Genomic DNA, 23,527 nt, shown 5'->3' on the forward strand with positions numbered 1-23,527 from the left:
CCAGAGACGGAGCAGTGTCGGACTGAAGTGACAGCTCTAACAGTTTCAGTCCGCGTCCTCGTTGAACCCGCATGGCATTCTCAGTCCAGAAGCCTACGCAAAAACACTGCAAGCAGCGAGCACCTCCTGCTTCCATCAACGCTGCTTTCTGATTACCACCGCTGAACTGACCTCCCATCTGTCCGCTCGCTTTTTACTTTCTTAATTCTGTCATTTTTATATACTGGAGATTGAGGGTTTGTTTGGCAGACAGGCCTATGTATAAACACATTCTTGCTTTGGTGAGAAGGAGCTCCGGCTTAATTGCTGTCAGTGGTGACACAGATGGCTTCATTAACTGAAGTTAAAAAGACATGAAACCTCTTGTGTAATTCAAGGATAATTTCAGCCTGCTGCTGCTTCCATGACTTTCTGCAGACACTGATGGTGTGGAAATCCCACCACTGATTCAGTTCACACTCTAGAATCACCTCTTATATTTATTACGCTCTTTGCTTTTCCCTTTTTCACCACGGAAATGAAGCTATTCATTGGCAGTTTGAAAAAGAAACCAGAATTTAAAAAAAAAGTCTGAAGTTTGTAATTTTGTTTTCTATACGTTTAAAAACAAATGAATGCTCAACATATTTTTTTTTTGTCCATGTAAGTCAGTTTGTTTGCATAATTTGCATGCTCTGCGACTTATACACTGAAGCAACGTATTTATTTTTATTTTCCATATTTATAAACCAATTTTTGGCTGAGATATGACCGTTTTCATTAATTCAGACGGAAAGTATTGAGCACTACTATTTTCAGCCGCTAGATGGCAGTCGAGCAGTATGGCATGCCATTGTATCATGTAATAGATAAAAGTGGCTATTAATGACACAATCGGCTTGCAATCGTCTGCCTGGAGCAACCGTCAAATCAACTTCAATTTGCTGCGCCACCCTGGCGAAATGAAGTCTATTTGACTGTCAAAGTGCATTTATTAAGTAAAAGTTCAACTGAGACACACCTTTACTGTAATGTTGAGCAAACAAATAATTGTTTTTAGGTGGTTATCTTGTTCAATTTCGAAGAAATGGACAGCAAGTCGCCCTCGGTGCATGTTTCTGCGTATCAGTTTTTTAAATGCAGCTGATTTGACCATTAAAGTGAATTTATTAAGGAAAAGTTGGACTGAAACACAACTTTTGCTATAATTTTGAGAAAACAAATAATTGTTTTTAAGTGTTAATTTTGTTAAATTCTTGTTAGTCCTCCCATGCACGCTCTCGCGGCTGCCATTTTGTAGCCAATCGATTTTTGGCACACCGGCCCTCATTTCCAGGTTGTCAGCAGTGACGTGTAACAAATGCAACACGTCACTGGTGATTCATAATAGACGCGGCGTATATGGCGAAGTGCCATGTTTATGGATTTTTCCCACTTAGTCATATTTGGACTTTTGTAACTTATAGGGCGGTGCGATGTGTACGGCAGAAATTACGGTAATATTTATAGACTGTTGGCGCTAGTAATCTTTTCTTTTATTGATGGATCATTTAAGACATTTGAAATTTACATATTTGCAATTTCGAAACTTTGCATTTTGATTTACTCATTGTTTTTGAGAAATTTGAACAAACACAAGACAAGAAGTGTTACCCAAAACAACAATTAGAAGCTCTTATGATTTTATCAGCTGTTTTTATATTTATCGTGCACTTTATAACTAATTTGGATGTAATTTGTGTCTCCGTGCAGGGTGGTGTATGCGAGGTCTTGCCGTTAAAAACCATCATGCCCTTTGCTCTGGGAGCTATACTGGAAGTTTGTGCGTGAGTGATCCCTGGTTGGCTCCGCTGGGATGAATATGCCACTGCATATCTCTGTCATCCCCCGTGATGTCACCTCGTCGCGGGTGTCGGGCAGTGGGAAAACAAAAGACAAGGACAAGCAGGTATGTAAAGGCTTTTAATCACCGAGAGGCTCAAACTGATGATGTATGAGGGGGGAAAGTGCCTTTAATTCAACATGACTTGTGCAGGAATTGCAGGTAAAAAATGTTAAAGCATTTGTTGTTGCTGGACAATCGGGATGTAAATTTTTCAGTGCCAGCGGTGGCAATTCTGGCCAAAAGTTCAAACGTTGCTCTGCCTGAGGGTTTAGCTGTGAGTTTTCATCTTGTGCAAAGTCTGAGTAGCTTACTCCTCCCGCAGTTTTTGTGCCATTTCAACAAACCCTATATCAAAATGTTCAACTCATTCAGGAGAGGGGTACGACTTTTGGTATTGATGCAACTTCAGCTTTTTGAGACATTTAGCCTTTTCTGCCATTTTTGCCCTCATTGAAAATGAATTGAGCTAATTTTACATCCTTCATAACTTTTGATCTGTTTATAAACTTTTACTACTACTTTCATATTTTTATCCAGTTAAGCTTCTTTCAGCTTCCTTGTGCAAAATTTTAAATAAATGTCGGCTACTTTCAGCTAATTTCAGCTGTTTTTTTTTTTTTTTTTTTCCAACTGTTTGGTGCTCCTTTCAGCTTTCGCTAAGCCCAACATTTTTGTGCTTATAACTTATTTCTGGTCATTCCATCTTGTGCTCTCCTTTCAGCTTATCTTCTAAATTCAGCTTTTTCTGCTATTTCAGCTACTATTTAGCTGTTTTATGCTAATTTCAGCTTTTTCAGCTAATTCCACATTTTTTGCACTTCAACTTTTTCAGCCTAGTTCTGCCAAATCAGTCTTTACCCACTTCCTTCTGGTAATTCAAGCTTCTTTCTGCTTGTTTTAGCTACTTCTTTCTTTTTCTTCATTCGGCTTTTCCCTCTTCAGGGGTTGCCACAGTGCCATCGCACTCATCTCATCTCACTTGTTTTTGCTACTATTCAGCTGTTTTTGGCAAATTTCAGCTTTTTGCAGATAATTTCAACTTCCTTGGGCTAATTTCTGCCTCTTTTAGCCTTAGTCGGCACAATTAAACTCACTTCACTTCCTTTTGAAAATTTAAGCTTCTTTCTGCATTTTTTTAGCTACTATTCAGCTGTTTTTGGGAAATGCATGCCTTTTTGAGATGATTTACACTTCTGCTTTCTTCTGCTAACTTAGGCTCGTTCTTCCTTAGCTAGATTTCTGGATGTTTTTAGCTAATTTCGGCTGTTTTTCAGCAGGTTCTTCAGCAATACGTATTCACACTGCATTTTCGCAGGAAATGCAAATTCTCTAGTTTATTTATTTATTTTTTTTACGTGCAAAACAATGTGTAGGCTTTCTGCTTTAGCATTTTAATTGAGATATCCCATGCCAGGAGCCATTTTCAGTGTTTTTTGATTTGTTGGCCGTTTGCAGGTTTGGCTTCACAGAGATTTCATTTTTTTCTTGCTGTCAAACATGACGCTCATGTTATAGGCAAAACAAGAAGATGGTTTAATTACTACCCTGTTAAACATGAATGATCTCAGTTCTTCCAAAGTAAATAAAACGACAAGCTAATGAGGATGGTGCTCTGCTCTGTCGCTGAGGTCATGTCTGCAGAGGAAGCCGATTGGCAGATTTCAGACCAGCTGTTTTCTGTTTTAACAAGATTCAGATTTGAAGGGACAAACGCGCAGCATGAGTGCACTCTGTAAATATTTCTCTTTCTTCTGTGCTGTTGACGGAGCTAAAAACATTGTTAAACGTATTCACGCTACAGTCACGTCGAGGAGGGAGCGACGCAATCTAACCCTGATAAAATGCTCCAGAGATGGGTCTGATCCCACGTTGTCTTTGATAAAAGTTTGTAGGCGAAAAATAAGTCTGTTGCTGAGAGCAATCCTCAATTCTCTCTGCTCAAAGTTAATCTGCAGCGTGAACACGGACTGTACCAGCTGTAAAAGTGGTTCTGTGAGTAGATGAGCACTTTTAACATCTATTATGTAACACAAGTTTTACATTTCTGTGCAAACTTGGGCAACACGAATAAATTTGGACAAACAAAGATGGTAGCAGGCTTCAAGTTTGCAAAAGGCCATCTGGCTGTTCCACATCAGTTACACAGAGATGATCTTGCAAAGTAGTTGGGAGAACTTTGTTATTCTCTGTAGTTGTACTTTCAAGAATTATTTAATTTCAGAGAATTGTAACAATTTTGTTTACACAGATCAGACATTTTGTGAATAAAAGCAGCCAAGAACATTTTTTGTTAGGATTTTGTCAATTTCCCCATAACTTTATGGAACTTTAGGGAATCCTCTTTGCACAAAACAAAATCAAATTAGAGAAATTGCATTTCCTGTGAAAATGCAGTGTGAATGCTTATTACTGAAGAACTTGCTGGAAAAACAGCTGAAATTAGCTAAAAACATGCTGAAAATTTTCAATTCAATTCAACCTCAACTTATACAGATAAATCACATTGAGCCTCAAAGACTCTTTTACAAGTGAGATGTAGTGAAACTAAAGAGAAGCCTTAATTAGTAGAAATAACACATTTTTGCTCAATTATGTATAAATTTACAGAAATTAGCACAAAAATTAGTGAATTGGCTTAAAAAAAGGCTGAAATTAACAAAATAAAAATGGCTGAACAGTAGCTGAAAAGACAGAAAGAAGTTTAAACTACCAGAAGGAAGCAAATACCTGAAAGTATCTCAAAAATGTGGAATTGGCTAAAAAGGCTAAATTTGCATTAAAAAAAAAGAAGCTTAATAGTAGGTGAAATAGCAGAAAAAGCTGAAAGGAGCTGAAATGAGCTGAAAGAAGCATAATGAGCTGAAATTAGCAGAAAGAAGTTTCAAGAAGCACAAAAATGTTTAGCAGAAAGAATCTGAAAGGAGTATCCTGATGCATGCTCAATAATCCAGGTAGAATAATCTAAAAAAGTTAAATCTGGTCCTCTGGACATTCAAAAAAACAAAACAAAAAAATAAAAATGTAGAAACGTTTCGTCTTTTATCAGAAAGACTTGTTCAGTCTGAGGAGCTGTATTCAGCTCAGTCTCTTAAATAGCACAGTCTCAGAGTGGATCAACCAGTTTTGCTGCTGACAACCAAAACCAGCTGATCACATGCTCAAGAAGGACCATCAGCCTAACAATGGATCATTAGCACACTGATGGCTGTTTACTACTCACAGAGGGCTGAGTGATACTAGCAATCACAGCATTGTAAGAGGGGGACAGTTGAACCTGGAGGCCTCCACCCCTGTTTAATGATGGACGATTTCTTTTCACAAAGATGGCCTCCTTTACTCCTCTCTCAAACCATCGTTCCTCTCTGTCCAGGATGTGAACATCTTCATCCCTGAAAGAGTGACCGCTGGTCTGGAGATGAGTGTAGACCTCAGAGTCCTGGCCTGATGATGTTGCTCTTCTGTGCTGGGCCATCCTTTTGGCCAGTGGCTGTTTAGTTTCCCCGATGTAAGACTGATCACAGCCCTCCTGACACTGAACAGCATACACAACATTACTCTGTTTGTGCCGGGGGACTGGATCTTTGGGATGAACCAGTCTTTGCCGTAATGTATTTTGGGGTTTAAAAGCCACTGGGACGTTATGTTTAGAAAATAAACGTCTCAGTTTCTCTGATACTCCCTCAACATACGGAATGACCACTGGTCTGGGTCTGGGTTCCTCCTTTTCACCTGTTGGCTGACTGGAGTCCTGTTTGGGTTTCTTCTCTGCTTTCAGGAAGGCCCAGTTAGGATATCCACATTGCTCTAGAGCCTGTCTCGTGTAGGATTTCTCCTTCTGCCTGGCTCCTGAGTTAGTGGGGATGCTGTCTGCTCTGTGGTACAGAGTCCTGATGACTCCTAACTTGTGCTCCAAAGGGTGATGGGAGTCAAACTGCAAGTACTGGTCTGTGTGGGTGGGTTTGCGGTACACCTCGGTTTGCAAATGTCTATCAGAAACTGAGACCTCAGTCCAAGAAAGCCAACCTGCCAAAAGCTAAAGTTGCACCAATACCAAAAGTCATAGCAGGATTGTCCTGAAAGAGCTGAACGTTTTGATATACGATTTGTTGAAATAGCTTGGAAACTGCAGGATAAGAATCACGCTGAAAAACGTACATATGAAAAATGGATCACAATAGTGTGAATGCTTCATAAACCTTCACATTCTTAGGATTTAATCTCTAGTTGTTTTGCTATCACATGAAGAATTGAATGAAAGGCTTGAGGAGCTTGGTTATAATTTTGAATTGTGCATGGCTGAAGGGATTAAAGGGTTTAAACTCTAAATGCAGTCAGGAAAAGGTTACCTCAGCCTGCTGGGGAAGAAAAGGGAAACTGTCTGGAGGTGGTTTGTTCTCCAAGTTTCCATATTTGCAGAAAGTGTGAAGGTCCAAGTCTCATCCTCGACTTGTCATCCCTCCATCTGTGTATCTTCTGCTGGCTTAGACTCCTTTTTATTGAAGCACCTGGATAAAGAGCACCAATTCCTGTCCTCCTCGTGAAGGAGCAGATCGGAAAAAAGAGAATGCGATGACTCAAACAGAAAGGAAGACGAGTGTCAATTTAGAATACTGATCAGCTTGAGAGTGCATGTGTGTGCGTGCACCCAGAGTTTAGTCACAGAACGCAAGCCCATCTGGCTCGCTTATACAACACAACTGGTCCTTTAACGCCCCGAGGGAGGTGAAGGAGAAAGAAAAAGAAAAGCAACTTTCCTCTGCTTATAATTCAGTGTTCGTCAGCTGCTGCTTTAGAGAGCAACACATCTTTAACAGTTGCTGGCTTCTTTTTGGCCTCTTTTCCCAGCTGTCTTCGACTTCATGCTTTGAAATATTTTTGAACAAGTGTGATTGAGGTCACGTTGCCAATGCACTTTGGTCTTCCCCCTGAGAACTCATGTTTGAGCACATAAATAGAGTCTTAACAATGCACAACTCCAGAAAGAAAGTTTTTATTTATTTTTTTATTCTTCTTGGGAGAAAAAAAAATTGGGATAGTTCTAGGCCTATACATAAAATTCATTTTATTTTAAGTCTGGGGTTTTTGATGAGGCATGCTATGAAGGGATAATTCATATACTGTATTTTTTGGCCTATAAGTCACTGTTTTTTGCATCATTTACATGCCCTGCGACTTATGGGCCAAAGCGACGTTTTTATGGATTTTTTTTCTCCATATTTATAAACCAAATTTTGGCTGAGATATGACAGTTTTCATTCATTCTGACTGAGAAAAAAAAATTGAGCAGTACCACTTTCAGCCACTTGATGGCAGCAGGATAGTAGTAGCAGTAAGGCACGTCGTTGTGTCATGTAATGGGTAAATGTGGCTATAATGACAAATTCAAAAAGGTTCAAGACAAAAACTGGACTTTATTTATTTTACTTTATCCTTTATTATTTTTGTCTTGAACTTTCTTGAATTTACCATGTCCTGGATGACTGAGAATCTTCACCAGCTATTAATGACACAATCTGCTTGCCATATTCCCCCACTTTCGTTTTGCTCACTGCTTGGAGCAACCTCAGCTTCATTTAGCTGCACCGCCCTGGCGAAACGCAGCCAATTTGACCTTTGACATTGAAGTGCATTTTTATTAAGTAAAAGTTCAACTGAGACACACCTTTGCTATAATTTCGAGCAAACAAATAATTGTTTTAGGTGCTTTTCTTAAGTTTTGAAGAAAGGAACAGCGGCTCAGACATCTGCGCTTGCGCGAATCGGGTTTTGAAATGCATCTGATTTGACCGTCAAAGTGCATTTATTAAGCAAAAGTTGGACTGAGCCACACCTTTACTAGAATTTTGAGCAAACAAATAATTGTTTTTAAGTGTTAATCTTGTTAAATTCTAGTTAGTTCTCTCGTGCACGCTCCCGCGTGCGCCATTTGGCAGCCCATCGATTTTTGGCACAACACCGGCCCATATTTCCGAGTCGTCAGCGATGACATCTAACAAGCGTGACGCGTCAGTGGTGACGCATAATAGATGCGACGTATATGGGGAAGAGACATATTTTATGGATTTTCCACCTATTTAGACGTATTTAGACAGATGCGACTTATGAGGCGGTGCGACGTGTATGGTGGAAAATTTGGTATTGACAATACTGTGAACTCTGACAGGTAGACGAGGTAAAACACTTGATCATTTTTGGTACCTCATTCTGGTATTCATGTTAAACTGTCGGTAATGAATATATCTTTAACCATCAGCAGCATCACTTGTTTACTGGAAGTATCATGATTTGCATGAACAGCATGTGATTACATCCTGTGAAGTGACAAACATGCATCAAAGGATGCAGCTGTGTATTTTTATTTTTTTTAATGCAAACTCACAGCCCATCACATACACTGGTAACACTTGTGTATACATCCAACACCTGAGCGCTTGATGTTGCATGTATTTTTAATGAAGTCTGAGAGCGTGCTGTAGGTTTTATCTCCTGGTAGGTGTGTGTCAGAGTCAAGGACACACACTTCTGATGTTAAACCACCACAGAGCTGCTGATTGAGCATCGCTCAGGCCGAGATCTAAAGCTCTGAACACAGCCTGCAGGCTTGGTGTAAACTCTTTTTAATGTGTCCATCTTTGCTGAGTTAATGAGCCACTTCTGCAATTTATGTTCTTTTGATTGCGAACTTCTTGACCTCCACTTGAAACAAAAGGAGACGTTTTTAGCCGAGGCGGACAACCTCCTTATGACTGCTCAATATTGTTTAATTAAGTCCTACTAATGTGATTTTAAATATGATCTAAAAATGTGGTTCTCAACCTCAAGCCAAAAAATAATTAAAATAAAACACTTGCAAAACATTTGGATGGATCAAAAGTGTCCAGATTGCAATGCCTGCGGTGTTCAAATGGAAATACTGTGATTGCCTTGGAAGCCCAGAGACCTGAAAAAACTTTGCATGAAACGTTCAGTTACGAGGAAAAGGAGTGTTGACATGTTTAATGACTTGGAGAAAACTCTGTGTGGTCACAGTCTGGTTAAAGAACTGTAATTTGGTAAAGGTGCCCTTTAAAGATAAGCTAACATTTATTTTTATTCAGTGCACAAATGATCTTTTTCCTCTCACACACACAGCACATGTGCAATCCAGTTTACATTCCACTTCCACATGTGCGCACTCCATTTCACTCCTCTCTCGTGCACTTACACGCACGTTTCCACACAGCCCGGTTTGTTCTGGTGCAGATATATTCTGAAGCCAAACAGGTGCCTCAGCCGGTGCATAAAACAGAATCTGCAGAGGGAAGATAACACTTACCGAGATTTATTCTGGCAGCAGCCTTCGTGAATGTTGCGTGTCAGCAAACTAACATACTTTACATTTTACGCCCAGGGAATTTAGTAAAAAATATTCAAACTTTGTTTTTTTTTTAAGCTGTTATTAAATAGAAACATGCCAGATGGAAAATGGTTGCAGGTTAAGAATCTTTTTGGTCTAGCTTGTAATGCTTTAACCTGTAGATACATCTGTTGTCCCATCAGGAGTCCAGTTTAGGGCCGATCATTTTTTTTTTTTTTAATGTCAAAACGCACCATAGTGTAAAATTTACCGTAATTTTTCGCAGGTTTATTTTTTTGCATAAATTATAACCCAATTTTTGACCAAGATCTGACAATTTCATTCATTCTGACATGGAAATGTTGAACACTACCACTTTCAGCCACTAGAGGGCAACAAAACTTATATGGCAAGCAAAGTGTCTCAATGGGTAAAAGTGGCTATTAATGAGACATTTGGCTTGACATACCAAGCCACCTTCATCTCGCTCTGGAACTCCAGGAGCAAACGTCAAATCAGCTGTATTTTGCCGAGTCACCCAGGTGAAATGCAGCTGATTTGACCATTAAAGTGCATTTATTAAGGAAAAGTTCAACTGAGACACACCTTTGCTATAATTTCGAGCAAACAAATAATTGTTTTAGTGTTAATCTTGTTGATTTCTTGTTAAAGTTCTCCCGTGCACACTCCCGCGGCCGCCATTTGGCAGCCAATTGATTTTTGACACATCACTGGCCAGTGTTTCCAGGTGGTCAGCGGTGACTCATAATAGATGCGACTTGTATGGCAGTGCGACGTGTACTGTAAATTGGTCCCCTCAAAATGATCATGAAATCAAAAATAATACTTCAGTGTTTTTGATAAGCGTATGATTTGGTGTACATGTCATCTTTAGAGCACTGTCGCATCACTAGCAAAAGAAAATGTCTTGAGGTATTGGGCTTTTTAAAATAGTTTAATGTAAACTGTAAAAACTTTCACTGCATTTGTAAATCTATACTTGCACCTAATGACCAGATTTCCACAGATTGAAGAGTTTACCTGGAAAATAATGCTCATCAACCCACTTCTTAGAAAACCTACAAACCAAACACTGACTCATTGAATAGCCTTTTTGACCTTTTATTTTATAGCTACTGTTTCTTCTTCATGCTGGTAGAAAGAAGAATTAGTTTGTTGCAGTGTGTAAATTTGGATGTTTTATAATTTTTTTCCATGACATTCTTAAGGTCAAAAAGTTAATTAAAAAAAAAAAATTACCTGGATTTTCACCTTTTTTGAGCACCTCTGCAGGACTTTGCATGGTTCATCATTTCCCTGGCATCCTTCAGCTTCCTGGCTTTTTGTCTGAGTCTTTCTTTGTGGTGACACACATTTAGGTACCTGTGCTGCAAGTACACACACGCACACCAGCTGCTGGTGTTCTGTCTGTGCAAGACTTGCATGAGTTTCCCAGGAGCCTTGGCTCTGCGGAGCCACTTGCTGGTGAAGTACTAAAAATGTAATTAAATGTTGGAGATGACGGCGAGGCATTGGTTGGCTGTAAGGAAGGACTTCGCTTCACCTTGTTAAATTTGTCAAATCTCAACCCCCCTGCGATGGCTTCACTGGGGGATATTCTACTTTCTTTAGTTGCGTTTACACTCTCTGCTATAATAGATTTTACATAGTTCAGTAAATTTGACCCACAGAGACAAGACTTAAAAAAAAAAAAAAATTATAAAAAAGTAATTGCAGGCTTCTTCGTTGCTCTAGGAAACGCCAGTCGACGTGTTGCCAAATGTGTTCTTTTGTCTCCAGTGTGAGGATGGCTAAAAATAACTTTCAAGATCTTGCATCTTCTGTTGGTGCTTGAAGCTACTCTCGGCTACTATATTTAAAATTGGCTGCATCATAAGCATTTTTTTTTAGACCGATCACCTGTTGGTGGCCATCTTGACCTGAGTTGACTACCATATTTTTCAGCCTATAAGTTGCATTTTTTTTTTGCATAATTTGCATGCCCTGCGACTTATAGACCGAAATGACGTTTTTATGTATTTTTCCATATTTATAATCCAATTTTTGGCTGAAATATGACCATTTTCATTCATTCTGACTGAATTTCTTTAACAGTACCACTTTCAGCCACTAGATGACAGCAGAGTAGTAGTAGTAGCAGTAAGGCATGTCGTTGTATCATGTAATGGGTAAACGTGGCTATAATTACAAATTCAAAAAGTTCAAGAAAAAAACAACTGGACTTTATTATACTTTATACTTGAAGGACCAAACTTAACTTTTTTTAGATTTTTCTACCTGGATTATTGAGCATGCATCAGGATTTTATACTTTGTTTTTGTCTTGAACTCTTTTGAATTTACCATGTCCTGGATGACTGAGAATCTTCATCAGCTATTAATGACCCAATCGGCTTGCCATAGACAACCTTCGTTCTGCTCGCTGCTTGGAGCAAGTCAAATCAGCTGCACCGCTCTGGCAAAACGCAGCTAATTTGACCACTAAAGTGCATGTATTAAGTAAAAGTTCAACTGAGACACCCGTTTGCTACAATTTTGAGCAAACAAATAATTGTTTTAGGTGCTTTGCTTGTTAAATTTTGAAGAAACGAGCAGCGTTCCTCCTATTTTTTTATATTATTTTTCCCCCCTCTCTCTGCATGCTCCCGGAACACCGAGGTAGCAAATGCAGCTGATTTGACAGTTAAAATCCTTTTTATTAAGCAAACGTTAGACTGAGACACACCTTTACTATAATTTCGAGCAAACAAATAATTAAGTGTTTTTTTAAAATCCTCCTGTGCACACTCCCACGGCCACCAATTGGCAGCCCATCAATTTTTGGCACAACACCGGCTCATATTTCCAGGTTGTCAGCAGTGACTCATAATAGATGCAACGTAAACAGCGAAGCAGCGACATATTTATGTATTTTTCCACTTTTTTTTAGACCTATTTGGACTGATGTGACTTATAGTTCGGTGCGACGGGTACGGCAGAAAATACGGTACAAATGACAATAAGTTGTCCTTCCATGTTTAAGTGGTATGTCGGCTGTGGAACATGTATTCAGAATCGCCCACATAAATTTGCTCAGCTTGACACCGTCCGCAGTGACAAAGCATTCAGAACTCGCACCAGGAAACCACTATGGCTCTTTTTAAACAGTTTGGAATTATACCCTTAGTGGAGTGACTCTGGTTGTGGTTCACTGCAGCCAGGAGGAGACAAATAAAAACACGGATGAAATTATCTCCAGGCGTGAGACACCGAGACGCCACATATGAGGCTGAGATGTTGATCGTCTCACCTCTTTGAACTGCTGCTTCTGCTCTGCTTTTTTTTTTTTTTTTTTTACCTCTGGAGTTTCCTGTGGTCTCTTTAATCACGGGAAGGTGTCTCTGTGGTTATCTGACAATGTGGTATAATTGCTTGCGATACGCTGGCTTGACTTTTGGGACTTGCAGCATCCCGAGCACACTGAGCTTTGCCAAAGGACCCAAATTCATCTTTTTCAGCTGACTCTGCAGACACTACTACTACTTTGTTTCCAAATTTTTATGTATAAAATATGACAAGTCAAAAGGAAATTTCATAGTTTTGAAGAGAATATTTTGAGCTAAAGTATAACTAGTCTGTGAAAGCTTTGGTGCGCACTTTCTGTTCCCTGGACGGATTTGAGGAATACAAAAACAAGTCCTGTAGCAACAATAAACGCACTGAGTGAGGGAAGACGGTGTCCCTATATTTTTGTTTGTATAATTTGTGTATGTGCCGAAAAAGTTTACGAGAGTAAGAAGTTTGTTTGGAAAGGTTTTCAAAATTTAGTGACATGAACGATCAGTTGGACATTTTAGAAACATCGGTACCACATTACAATAAGGCTCCCCTTATAGGTGGCTAATAAATAGTTTATAGATGTTATTAATTCCTCTATGAACACTTTATAAATCATTAATAACTGCTTATGATGCATTCATGGTGACAGAGACAAAATTGACCAGTTTCTTGCCAGTGAGCCAAATCTGTTCACCTATATATTTCATCAAGAGTTGTTATATTAAACATATCAGACTAAGTTACTACCTTTTTTGTAAGCATTTGTAAACCTATTTCTTTTGCATATAATATTGTACTTGCTGCTGCTGATCCGTTTCATGTTGATGTGTTCATGCATGCTCATCTGCTCACACAGACTCGTTCTTGCTGCTGTTCGACATATTGTTTTTATGCTATTAGTGCTTAGCGTATTTTTAGATTGTTTTTCTTAGTTCATATCTTGGATCTTATTACTGTTTTTTCTTTTGCATTTTGTGGGATGTAACTGGGACCCTGCGTACATAATCTCGTTCCCCCACATGTACCACATGACAAACCTCTCTGACTCTAATATAATAACTATAGATGAAATGGCAGTTTTGTCTCACTATTTGACAAGAAACTGGTCAGTTTAGTCTCTCTGGCACCCTTAATTAATGCATAATAAGCAGTTAATGATTTATAAAGTGTTTATAGAGGAATTAATAACATATCTATAAACAATTTGTTAGCCATCTACAAGGGGAGCCTTATTGTAAAGTGGTACCGAAACATCTCCAAAAATCCTAAAATTGACTGTGTAAAAATCATGAAACACTGTACAGTATATCAGTGTCTGAGATGTAGAGCTTCACATAGGGCTGGATTCTCACATTTTGCCAAAATTCCATTGATCGCCCTTTTTTTCTTGTTTTGCTTATTCTGTTTGATGTACAACACGTCTACCAAAAGTCCCCGCGCTATTCCCGATCACTTTGATTTATTTGCATGGTTTGTTTGGAAGCTGTACAACTAGATACAGGAAAATGTTTTTTCCAGAATAGATATTAGGGTATTTCAGAGCTTATGCATTGATTCCATTAAGGTTTTGTTCAAGATAAATCCTCTTTTGCTCAGTGGTTTGAATTTATCTTTTGTTATTCTGTGCTGCTGAACTGGTTCAGGTCAATACAGCGACCAACGATGTTAAAACGTGGTCACGTGCTGCTCTTGAAACCATGACATTGTGTGTACCATGCTTATCCTCTCCCTCTTTAGCCTGTGGATAGTTGCAGCTGCATGAATACACTGGTACCCGTGGTCTTTAATGAGCTTTTCACTGAGCGAGTGCAACAAGGCCGCGGCCCAGCATTGACATTCACCTCCATCAAGCAAGAGCAGAGCTCGAGTGTAGATGGAGCACTGAACGAGCACTGAGAGGGGCCAGGTGAGACGGAGGGGGAAAGAGATAAGGTGAAAGAGTGCGCAATTATGGTCTTGGTTGTTAACAGCACAGAGGAGTAAGAGAGGGGCCTGTTGTTGCCGTAGAAACAGACTGCTGGTAGGGCTGAAACGGAATGGGGGAAAAGAGTTTGCTCTTCAGTGCAGACATGCTGCAGCTTCGCTTCTGACGCAACTGTAGAGCTGCAGGGGCACTTTGGGTTCCCGCTTTGCTACTTCATTGAGTGTTCAAGTAGTGTGCCCTTCGAGCGCCGATACCATCCGCCCACCTTGGCGGTGTCCAACGTTGCAGAGCTTAGGCTTTTTCAGACGCATCCTAAATAAAATAAAATGTGTTCTTTGTGGAATCCAAGGGGAATCCTACTTGAATGGGCCGGAAGTGTGGATGCTCTGTCAGCTCATTGTCATTTTGATTGACGGGTTTGTTTGAACCCTCTGCACAGGCCTGAAGAGGGACTGGGGGCTGCTCGGTTATCCTTCGCTTCAGGTCACGCTGCCAGGCGTGACAATGGTCAGGCTGTTCCCTTTTTGCTTGCATGCACAAACTCACTTTCAAGGCCACTGCCTCCCTCTGGCGCTGGCTTGCTAACAGATTACATCCGGACCATATCTGCAACACAAAAATCTCAGGACACAAAGACAAGAGAAACGCTTTAAAGAGAGAGATGTCATCTCTATGGAAACCGCCTCTCAAGGACTTTTGCTGAGCTTCATCTCAAACCCATGAAGTTTAAAATCTTATCACCTCCTCTGCAAAGTCTCGGTTTATACATTTTGAATGAGCAGCTACACAAATCCCACTTTTTGTCTCATTAGCATGCAGAAGCACATGCAAGTGCTCAGATTTGGGGCATGTCTTGTGCGCGCTCGTCTAATATTGATGCTTGTTTGATTACTTTCTTCTTTTATTGCCTAACAGGTTGAGGTCTTAACTTAAAACTGCATGGCTTTGTGAGAAAAGCGGAGGTTTTTAAGAACTCATTTTGAGCCAAAAGTGAACGATAAGGTGGGGCTGCAGTTAAATGCTGAGTGCGCACTTGAAATTATCTGTATTTTTTTTTTTAAATAAAAAATTAATTCTCTGTTGGGTTTTCCTGTTGAGCACGTATTGGCCACTTCTCTGTGTATACTTGTTTGTTTTGTAGCTTGCACACACAGAGGAATAAACTTTTGTTGAAAAGCTGATGCTGCCTTTATTATGTCACGATTCAGACGGATTTGAATTATTTAAATATTTTAAACGTTGATGAACAATGAGATTTTGCTGAAGGCAAAATTCTGCTTTCCAAGGACTCCAATGAACAAACGGGTGAAATCTGCATGAAAGAGAAACCTTTACAAAACGTAATCGCTGCTCTCTTCTTGAGGACACTTAATATTCTATAAATATTTAGCGCTAATATTATCTTTTTATTATCTGATTGCATCTCTCTGCAGTTTCCAGTAAATCTTGAATGGGTTATTATGACTAAAATGTACAAAACGTGCACTTTAATCTACGAGAACTGAATAAACTATCAGATTAGTAATGCGTTTTTGTTTTGGAGCTTGTAACAGAATGGTCCGTGGGCTGTTTATCTCTGAAAGTTGTTTTGTTTGTTGTGCTTTTTAGTGTGTGCTGCATTGTGTTGTCTCCAGGCTGAGATAATGAATCAAACTGTTTCTGAGTCTTTTTAAGCTGTACGGAAAGTTTGTCGTAATTTTTGTAAATCTACTTGCGAGATAAAAGTTGCTCAAACTGCTTGGAATTTGTTCCTAAATGAGGCAGAAAATCTAAGCAACCAAACTCTTCAGACACCAGTTTATTGGGCTGGTAACTTTGGGAAGCAACAATCTGAAGAGGCTTCACCCCACAATCCAGACAAAACCAAACCAGTATGAGACACGTGGACACTTCCAGATGTCCTTCGTCCATATCCTGGCAGCTCCGAGTTGTGACAGAACTGGCATCATTATAAGATGGCTGCTTAATAAATGGAGATTATCAGTTTGTTTAAAACTGTAAAATTAACTATTTGAGTCAATCCTGTTTGTCTGTTAGCAAAATATTTCATGACCACTGAATGGATTTTGATGAAACTCTTAGAAAATAATAATTTATTGTACATCTATACATCTCGTTGTTTTTTAGAGCCATCCATCCATTATCTATATTCAGTCTACCAGGAAGTCATTGATTGCTACTCCCCAAGAGAGATGTGTATTGGGCAGCTATGTGAGCACCTGGGTGTGATGAAGCTAAATGTTTTCATGGCATGGAGGGGAGGAGACCCTGAAAGACCCCGGACTGGGATTAGATCCCACTTCAAAATGGCCACTACAGTGAATCATTAGTCAACACAAATCAGTTGTTATATGGAGTGATTGTAGCTGAAAGTACTCAAGTTTTTCTGATCGCTCATGTTTGTGCAAAGCTTCATTTACAAGGTTTGATCAAAGCAGCTCTAACTCTGCCCCCTCTCCATCAGAAGCTGATTTTAGTTTAAGGCGACGGGTGACGAGCATTCCTTCAATAATTAGTCGGTGTTTGTTCTCTCGTTGCTCTGTTGCTCATACACACACGGGCAAATCCAGAATCAGTGGGGGCCTTCAGTGTCTTGCCAATGGACACCTCGACATGTGGTGGGATCGGGGATCAAACCCCCTCGTCCTTCTGATTAGAAGATTATCACTGAGCCGTCACCTCCCCCCCAAAAGATTTGATCTGGAAAGTCTCACCATCTGTTCCCTTCAGAGACCTGATCTTTGTGCCTTCTCATGTGAGAGCGCTTCTCTTTTCTCAAGATGTTTGCCTAAAGCAGATGAAAAGTGACCGGACTAATATTGACAAGGGAGAGTGAGAAGGGTATGAGTAAACGTTTGAGTAAATGGAAATATGTAGAAAAACATAAATGGCATTTATGTAGACTTGAGTGAGAATAACGCAATACGTTTTTGATGGAAAAGTTGAGTGTGTGCGGTGGTCAACTGGGATTTTAACTCCATGCTCCTATTGACTTTCTGTAAAATGCAGTGTGCAGTCTTCTCAGTTTTCCCACCAGTCTCTCCTAGCATGAGGTGAAAATGGATAATTTCATCGTAATGGTCATAGACTGATTAGCTGAGGAATCGTCTGTTACTGAGACGACCTCCGTTTTGAGTTTTAATCGTTCAATGGTCTCCCCTCTTCTATTATCAGAGCATTTTGTCGATTGTGCCAATAACAGTTGAAAACAACCTTCCATGGGTGAGAGGAGGAATTAAAGTCAAACGCATGCAGTGTAAACGCTGTAATGTGGTTTTAAATGTGGTTCTGCAGTGGTTTCCACCACAGTCATCCTTTCAATAGTTTTTACATCATTGTGGTGTTTTGTGATGTCGTAAAAATCTTTTGAAGTGATCCACGTCAGTCTGCTGCGGTTGAGCTGAAGTGGTGCGACGACCTTTTAATGAGAAGTGGGTCAGTTAAGCGCATAAAACCAGAACCATGTAGTTTAAAGACAAAGACAAAATTCCATAAAGACATGTTTTAACTTTGAATATGACATCACTGAGAGGTGACATGTCATATATGGCAGTCCTTGGCTAAGGTGACAAAAGTGTGAGTTGAGGTTTCAACAAGAAGGTAAAGAGTTTGTTGCAGGAAAGGTTTACTTCTGGATATATTTTTCTCATTTATGCCAGTTAGTGATAAATATGAATTAAATAAATGTCATGAAACATTTGAGTGCTGTTAGTCAACGACTCGGATCTCTCCCAGATTCAACAAAATTTCAGTTCGTTTTCAGTCAGCTGATTGCAGTAATGCACAGTATGGACTTGTATTTTGAATATTATTCAAACCCTAGCTAGCTAGCCACATTAGGTTCTATATTGGAAGAGAATAGCAGCTAATTGACCCAATGTCAAGATTTTGAAAGTACTTGGCTGCGCGAAAACAAATGAGCAAAATCAATAATCCTCTAATAGGCAAGTGGAAAGATTGTTTATCTTTAATCTGATTATGAAATGGATGCACTGAACCTGTCACCTCCTGTTCCAGGGGGAGGAGCACCAACAGCTATCCTGTAGCCACTTTGATGGTTAGGAGGTCTGAAAATAATCTCTAATAAAATTTCCATGTTCAGTTGGCAGGTATAACCATTTTGAAATTCAAGATGCATGTGTGTGCAAATTCTAAATTCAAGAGTTAAAATAAAGATTACGGTTCTGTGGAGATATCCTTGATTTTCAATATCGCAAAAAAAAATTATTTATTAGCTTATAAATTGGGTAATTAGTGGCAGTTACCTGGGGCAGCTGCCACCCTGGGCCACCCTCGAGCGCCACCACTGATTTCAGCAGCAATGATGAGTTTAGACAACAGTTTCAGAGTTTACAGTAAGAACATTATACAAATCTATTATGAAGTTACTGTTCATTATTTTGATTTGGTTTGAAGTGAGGATACATTTGGGATCATGCCAGCAGGGGGTGGTAAAGTAATCTGAGTTCAGAGTGGCTTTTATTCTTTTGTCTTTACAAAAACAAGCATGAACCTGAAGGCATCCTTCATCTCCTCTCTAAAGTGCTAATGCATACAGAACAGACTTGTTCCATATTTCTTTCAATTTCTTTCTAAACCTTAATCTAAATTTTTAATATAAAATTACCAGTAATTATAGAGATGAAATAAAAGGTTTTTTTTATGTTTTGCCATTTCACTTTTGAGCAGTTTGGCATTAAAAACTCAAGTATCTATTAATGAAAAAGCATAAACCATATACAACAGACCTTTAAATGCAGATGTCTGCTGCCTCATTGGAACGCTATCAAAGTGAAATGTTAAATACAAGGGACTGGACCTTAAACTAGTGATCGGCGCAGGTGGTTGGGGGATGTATTTATTGCTCTAAGCTTCATTTATCATCAGAGTTAGGAGTGGAAGAGGGTGGTATAAATCAAAGGCTCTTGCCCCAGGTACTGTAGCTGTTGTATAATAAGCTGTTGAGCAGTTTCCCCACTGGTGTGCAGAGATTTCAAGCATTTTAATTCAACAAACAAGCTGAGCTGCAAAGAAACACAACCATCTGAGGAGTCTTTACTGAAAACTTTTGTTGGGAAAATGGTAAAAGTGATGTATTGTCATGGAACGACAGGATTAATACATGTTGTATATACTTGGTGTCCATAATTCCAATCAAATGGCATAATAGCTGAAAGACTCTAGGATATATTTGGACTCTGTGGCCACAGATAAAGGCAAGAATCCAAGGTCTTACATGCAGAGTGGGTAGGTTTGTTGCCCCAGGTGTGTTTGTGTGCCAAGAACTCCCTGCGGAGGGCTCGTCTGCTGCAGAGAAGCTGCAAACTCCAACATCCTGTTTAGATCTTCATTCTTTGAAGACAGAAGAAGTGGAGGAAAGTCATGGAGTTTACAAATGTAAAATGCACTAATTAGCACATTTACGGTGCAGTTTTCTAAACCTGGATGGGGTCAGCAATGAGGCGCCATCTGTCTTACCAGCAGGTGAGGACTGATGATGTCATAGCTGGTGGACTTTGGCCCAGAAGGGAGTGAAGCGAACGGTGGAGCTGGATGTGGGGGCTGTATCTGCTTTTGTTTTTGTATTGAGGTCGTTCCTGCAGAGCTAGGTGCAGATGATGAATTTATAAGAGCTCTTCACTCCTGTGGGGCTGAAACGGGCAAGAAATGATCACACACTAAAGAAAATGCATGCGGTTTCTTTTATTTATTCCTCCTCACGGCAGCAAAACGCATTACTAAAGAAGACTCTGGACAATCACTTTTCAAGTCTGTGCTGGGGTGAACGATCATTTCTGTTCTTCCAACTTTCTGTTCACGCAAATTGTTTGACGCCGGGTCAAAAGCACATCGAGGCTCTTCGTTGCCGTCTGCATCCAAGTACTTTTACTGTCTCATCTCCCCCAGCCAAGACTCTCATGCATACCATGAAGACTTAATGAAGTGAGAGGCTGACATACTTTGTAGTGCTTTGGTGCAACTTGAGAAGTCTTTCAGATTCACTGAATTGCTCAGCTGAAAGTGCCACAGCAGTCTGAAGCTGTCACCAACTTCTTGCTGTTGCCACATGCGCCTGATAAGCACCAACGTGCTTTTAAATTATTTATCTTATCAAGGTTATCCCCAGCTGCAGCTGCTAATTTTAAATTCCTATATGAAAATGTGCACAAAACAATTCTGCAGACATGTTTTTTTTAAATTTTTTTTATTGTGAATCCTGATGAAACGGTTTCTGACAAATGTGAAGAGATCTGTGCAGCTGCTGGCAAGAATCTATTGGTATTCCTGAATTACAGTAGTTTTCTAAAATGTCACCAGATCTTTATCCAAGTTGCATTTATCAAAAAGACACAATCCAAAGCTGTAGTCTTATCAGTTAAACAAAGTTAAACATGAGGCTGTTAAAGCTATTGTTCAAAGAACTTTTTTTTTTTTTTTACTCACAGCCACATGGCAACTGGTAGCTCTGGTTTATGGTCAAAACATGTTGATTTGGCAGGAAGGGTTACTGCTCGTAACCACAGTTTCAACGGACCAGTGAGACAAACTGAGGCATGTCATCCGTTACTGTAGAATAGTGCAGAAGGTCCTGATGCATGCTCAGTAATCCAAGTAGATAAATCTAAGGTTAAGTCAGGGCCTCTGAAGGATCTGTACAGATGACCTGACTTAACCTTGTTGGTAGTGCAGAAGGTCCATGTTCACGCAGATAAAAACAGCCTGGCACTCCTTGAAGGAATGTGTACCTGCTGCCTTTCATGTCCAAGTTTTGAACTATCATTTCGTGCTGAAGAGAGGTTTTATCCATCCATCCATCCATCCTCTTTACCTGCTTCTTTCTATTCGGGTGGCGGGGGTCACTGGTGCCCATATCCATGTTGGTCAAACCTTGTGTATGATGACGTGTAAGGTCAAGGTTTCTTTGTCATTCTCATCGCATGTGGTACATGTGGTGGAATGAAACTGTACACAGGGTCCCAGTTACACCCAACAAAAGTATAAATTGTAAAGAAAAACGGTAAGATCGAAGATATGAACTAAGAAAAAGGTTAAACTAAGAATACGCTCAGCACTAGTAGTCCAAAAACAATACGCTGAACAGCAGCAGCACAAATACGAGTCTGTGCGAGCAGATGAGTATGAATAAACTGCAGCATGAAATAAATCGGCAGCATGAGATCAGCAGCACATATCAACAATCAAGTGGCATTACAGTAATTTTTTTGTTTTTCACAGTGATGATCCTGGTTAGAGATTCATGAGTCTAACAGCCTCAGGGTAGAAGCTGTTCCTCAAGTCTAGTGGTTCTACACTTAATGCTCCTTAACCTCCTTCCTGAGGGGAGCGGGGCAAAAAGTGTGTGCTGGGTGAGTGGGGTCCTTCATGATGCAGGTGATCCTCTTCCTGCATCTAGAGGTGTGTGTGATGGTGGGGAGGCCGACTCCAGTCTTCTGTGCAGCCTTCACCACTCTATTGCCCCTTTTGCACTGCCCCTAATAAGCCCCAACTCTGCTCAGCCCTGCACACCCCTACTCAGCCTGGCTCAGCTCAGCCTGGATTTACACCTGCACTTTAGGACCAATTCTGGAGGCGTGTCCAGAATCCAAGTCCTGCTAATGAGAGTTCTGCTATGAGTTACTCAAAGCAGTCTGCTCCTGAGATAAATATTAAATTATTTTTAAATATGAATGTTTCTGTTCAGTGCCCTGACACGACTTCTGTTGTGACTTGGCGCTGTATAAATAAACTGAACTGAATTAAATCTGATGAACCAGATTCTACAAAAACATCTATATTTAAATCTAAAAAAGTTAAGTCTGGTCCTCTGGACGTTCAAAAAAACAAAACAAAACAAAAAAAGTAGAAATGTTTCATTCGTTGTACATCATTTCATTCAATGTTTGTTTCATCCGGCAGACTTCAGTCTGAGGTGCTGTATTCAGCTCTTAGCTATTTATATAAAACTGAGCTGAATACAGCACCTCAGACTGAAGTCTTGCAGATGAAAGAAGAAACATTTCTACATTTTTTTGTTTGTTTTGTTTATTCATACATTCTTTACTAGTTCTGTAGTAAAGAAAACTTGTTCTGATCAAAATTCACTTAAAAATACATGAACATTTATTTAACTGTTGATTCAGAATACTAGTGGTTAATCTTGCACATCCAACACTTTAAGCTTTTCCCCACCTCGTTAGAATAAAGATTTAAAACCTGCTGAAACGTGGTCCTGCACCTTTTCTGGAACTTTCTGGGTTAAAAGCTCTTCAGAGCTGCTGCCCTGACCTTTAAAGGTGGAACAGGGTATCCTCATGCAGAGCACATGGCGTCTACATTGCTCCAAGTTCAGAAATGAATCGTAGCCTTGTCGGCTCTTTTTTTTTTCATGTAAATTTAATAAGATTATGTAAAAAACATTCTTTTTGAGGTAACAAAACAGGCACAAGGTCCAATTTTATTTTTTACAACCAGATTACATGACTTGTGTTACATGGATTGATGTGATATGTTGAAAGTTTACTTACATTTGGGAAGACAAAGGCATAACTGTTATTCTTTAAGGCATAAAAGGCCTTGCGTTCCTTGAAGGAATTAATATTTTTTTTTAACTAAGAAAAAAAGAACCAGTGTTGGTAAATGATGAATTTGCAGTCGTTTTATAATAATAATAGTAATAATCATCTTTTAATTAAAAAAAAGCGCCTTTCAGGACACCCAAGGACATTTTACAACAAGAAACATTTCGGATAAGATTGTGTAAAAACAAACGCAGTGCAAAGACTTAACAGGAATAAATTGAAATATAAAATACATAAAGAATATAAAATCCATAAAACAAAGTTAAGGATAAGCTAGTCTAAAGAGATGTTTTCAGAGTAGTCTTGAACAGAGAAAGTTTTTGTTTTAAAAGTTTGTCAAACTTGAACATGTGCAATTTTGTGCAACACAAACCAAGAGTAACGCAAGAGTATGTGTTGTATCTCAGCTACTATCACGTCAAATTTTAGCTCATTTTCTGTTAAACTGGATGAGATGTAACATCAATCGGCTGTAGTAGCCATCTT

The 23,527-nt window shown here is 39.5% G+C and overlaps 1 protein-coding gene across 1 annotated transcript in view; it reads left to right on the forward strand.

Moving 5' to 3' along the window:
* The first annotated feature begins 1,834 nt into the window (after positions 1-1,834).
* The window catches only part of march8 (membrane-associated ring finger (C3HC4) 8), a 73,382-nt gene continuing 51,689 nt past the window's right edge, over positions 1,835-23,527 (forward strand). The window contains exon 1 of the mRNA XM_037696559.1: positions 1,835-1,927. Within this exon, the coding sequence (XP_037552487.1) occupies positions 1,835-1,927 (93 nt within the window). The remainder of the gene's footprint in view (positions 1,928-23,527) is intronic.

Source organism: Nematolebias whitei, chromosome 1 (genome assembly GCF_014905685.2).
Source record: "Nematolebias whitei isolate Nwh7 chromosome 1, NemWhi1, whole genome shotgun sequence".
NCBI classification, from domain to species: domain Eukaryota; kingdom Metazoa; phylum Chordata; class Actinopteri; order Cyprinodontiformes; family Rivulidae; genus Nematolebias; species Nematolebias whitei.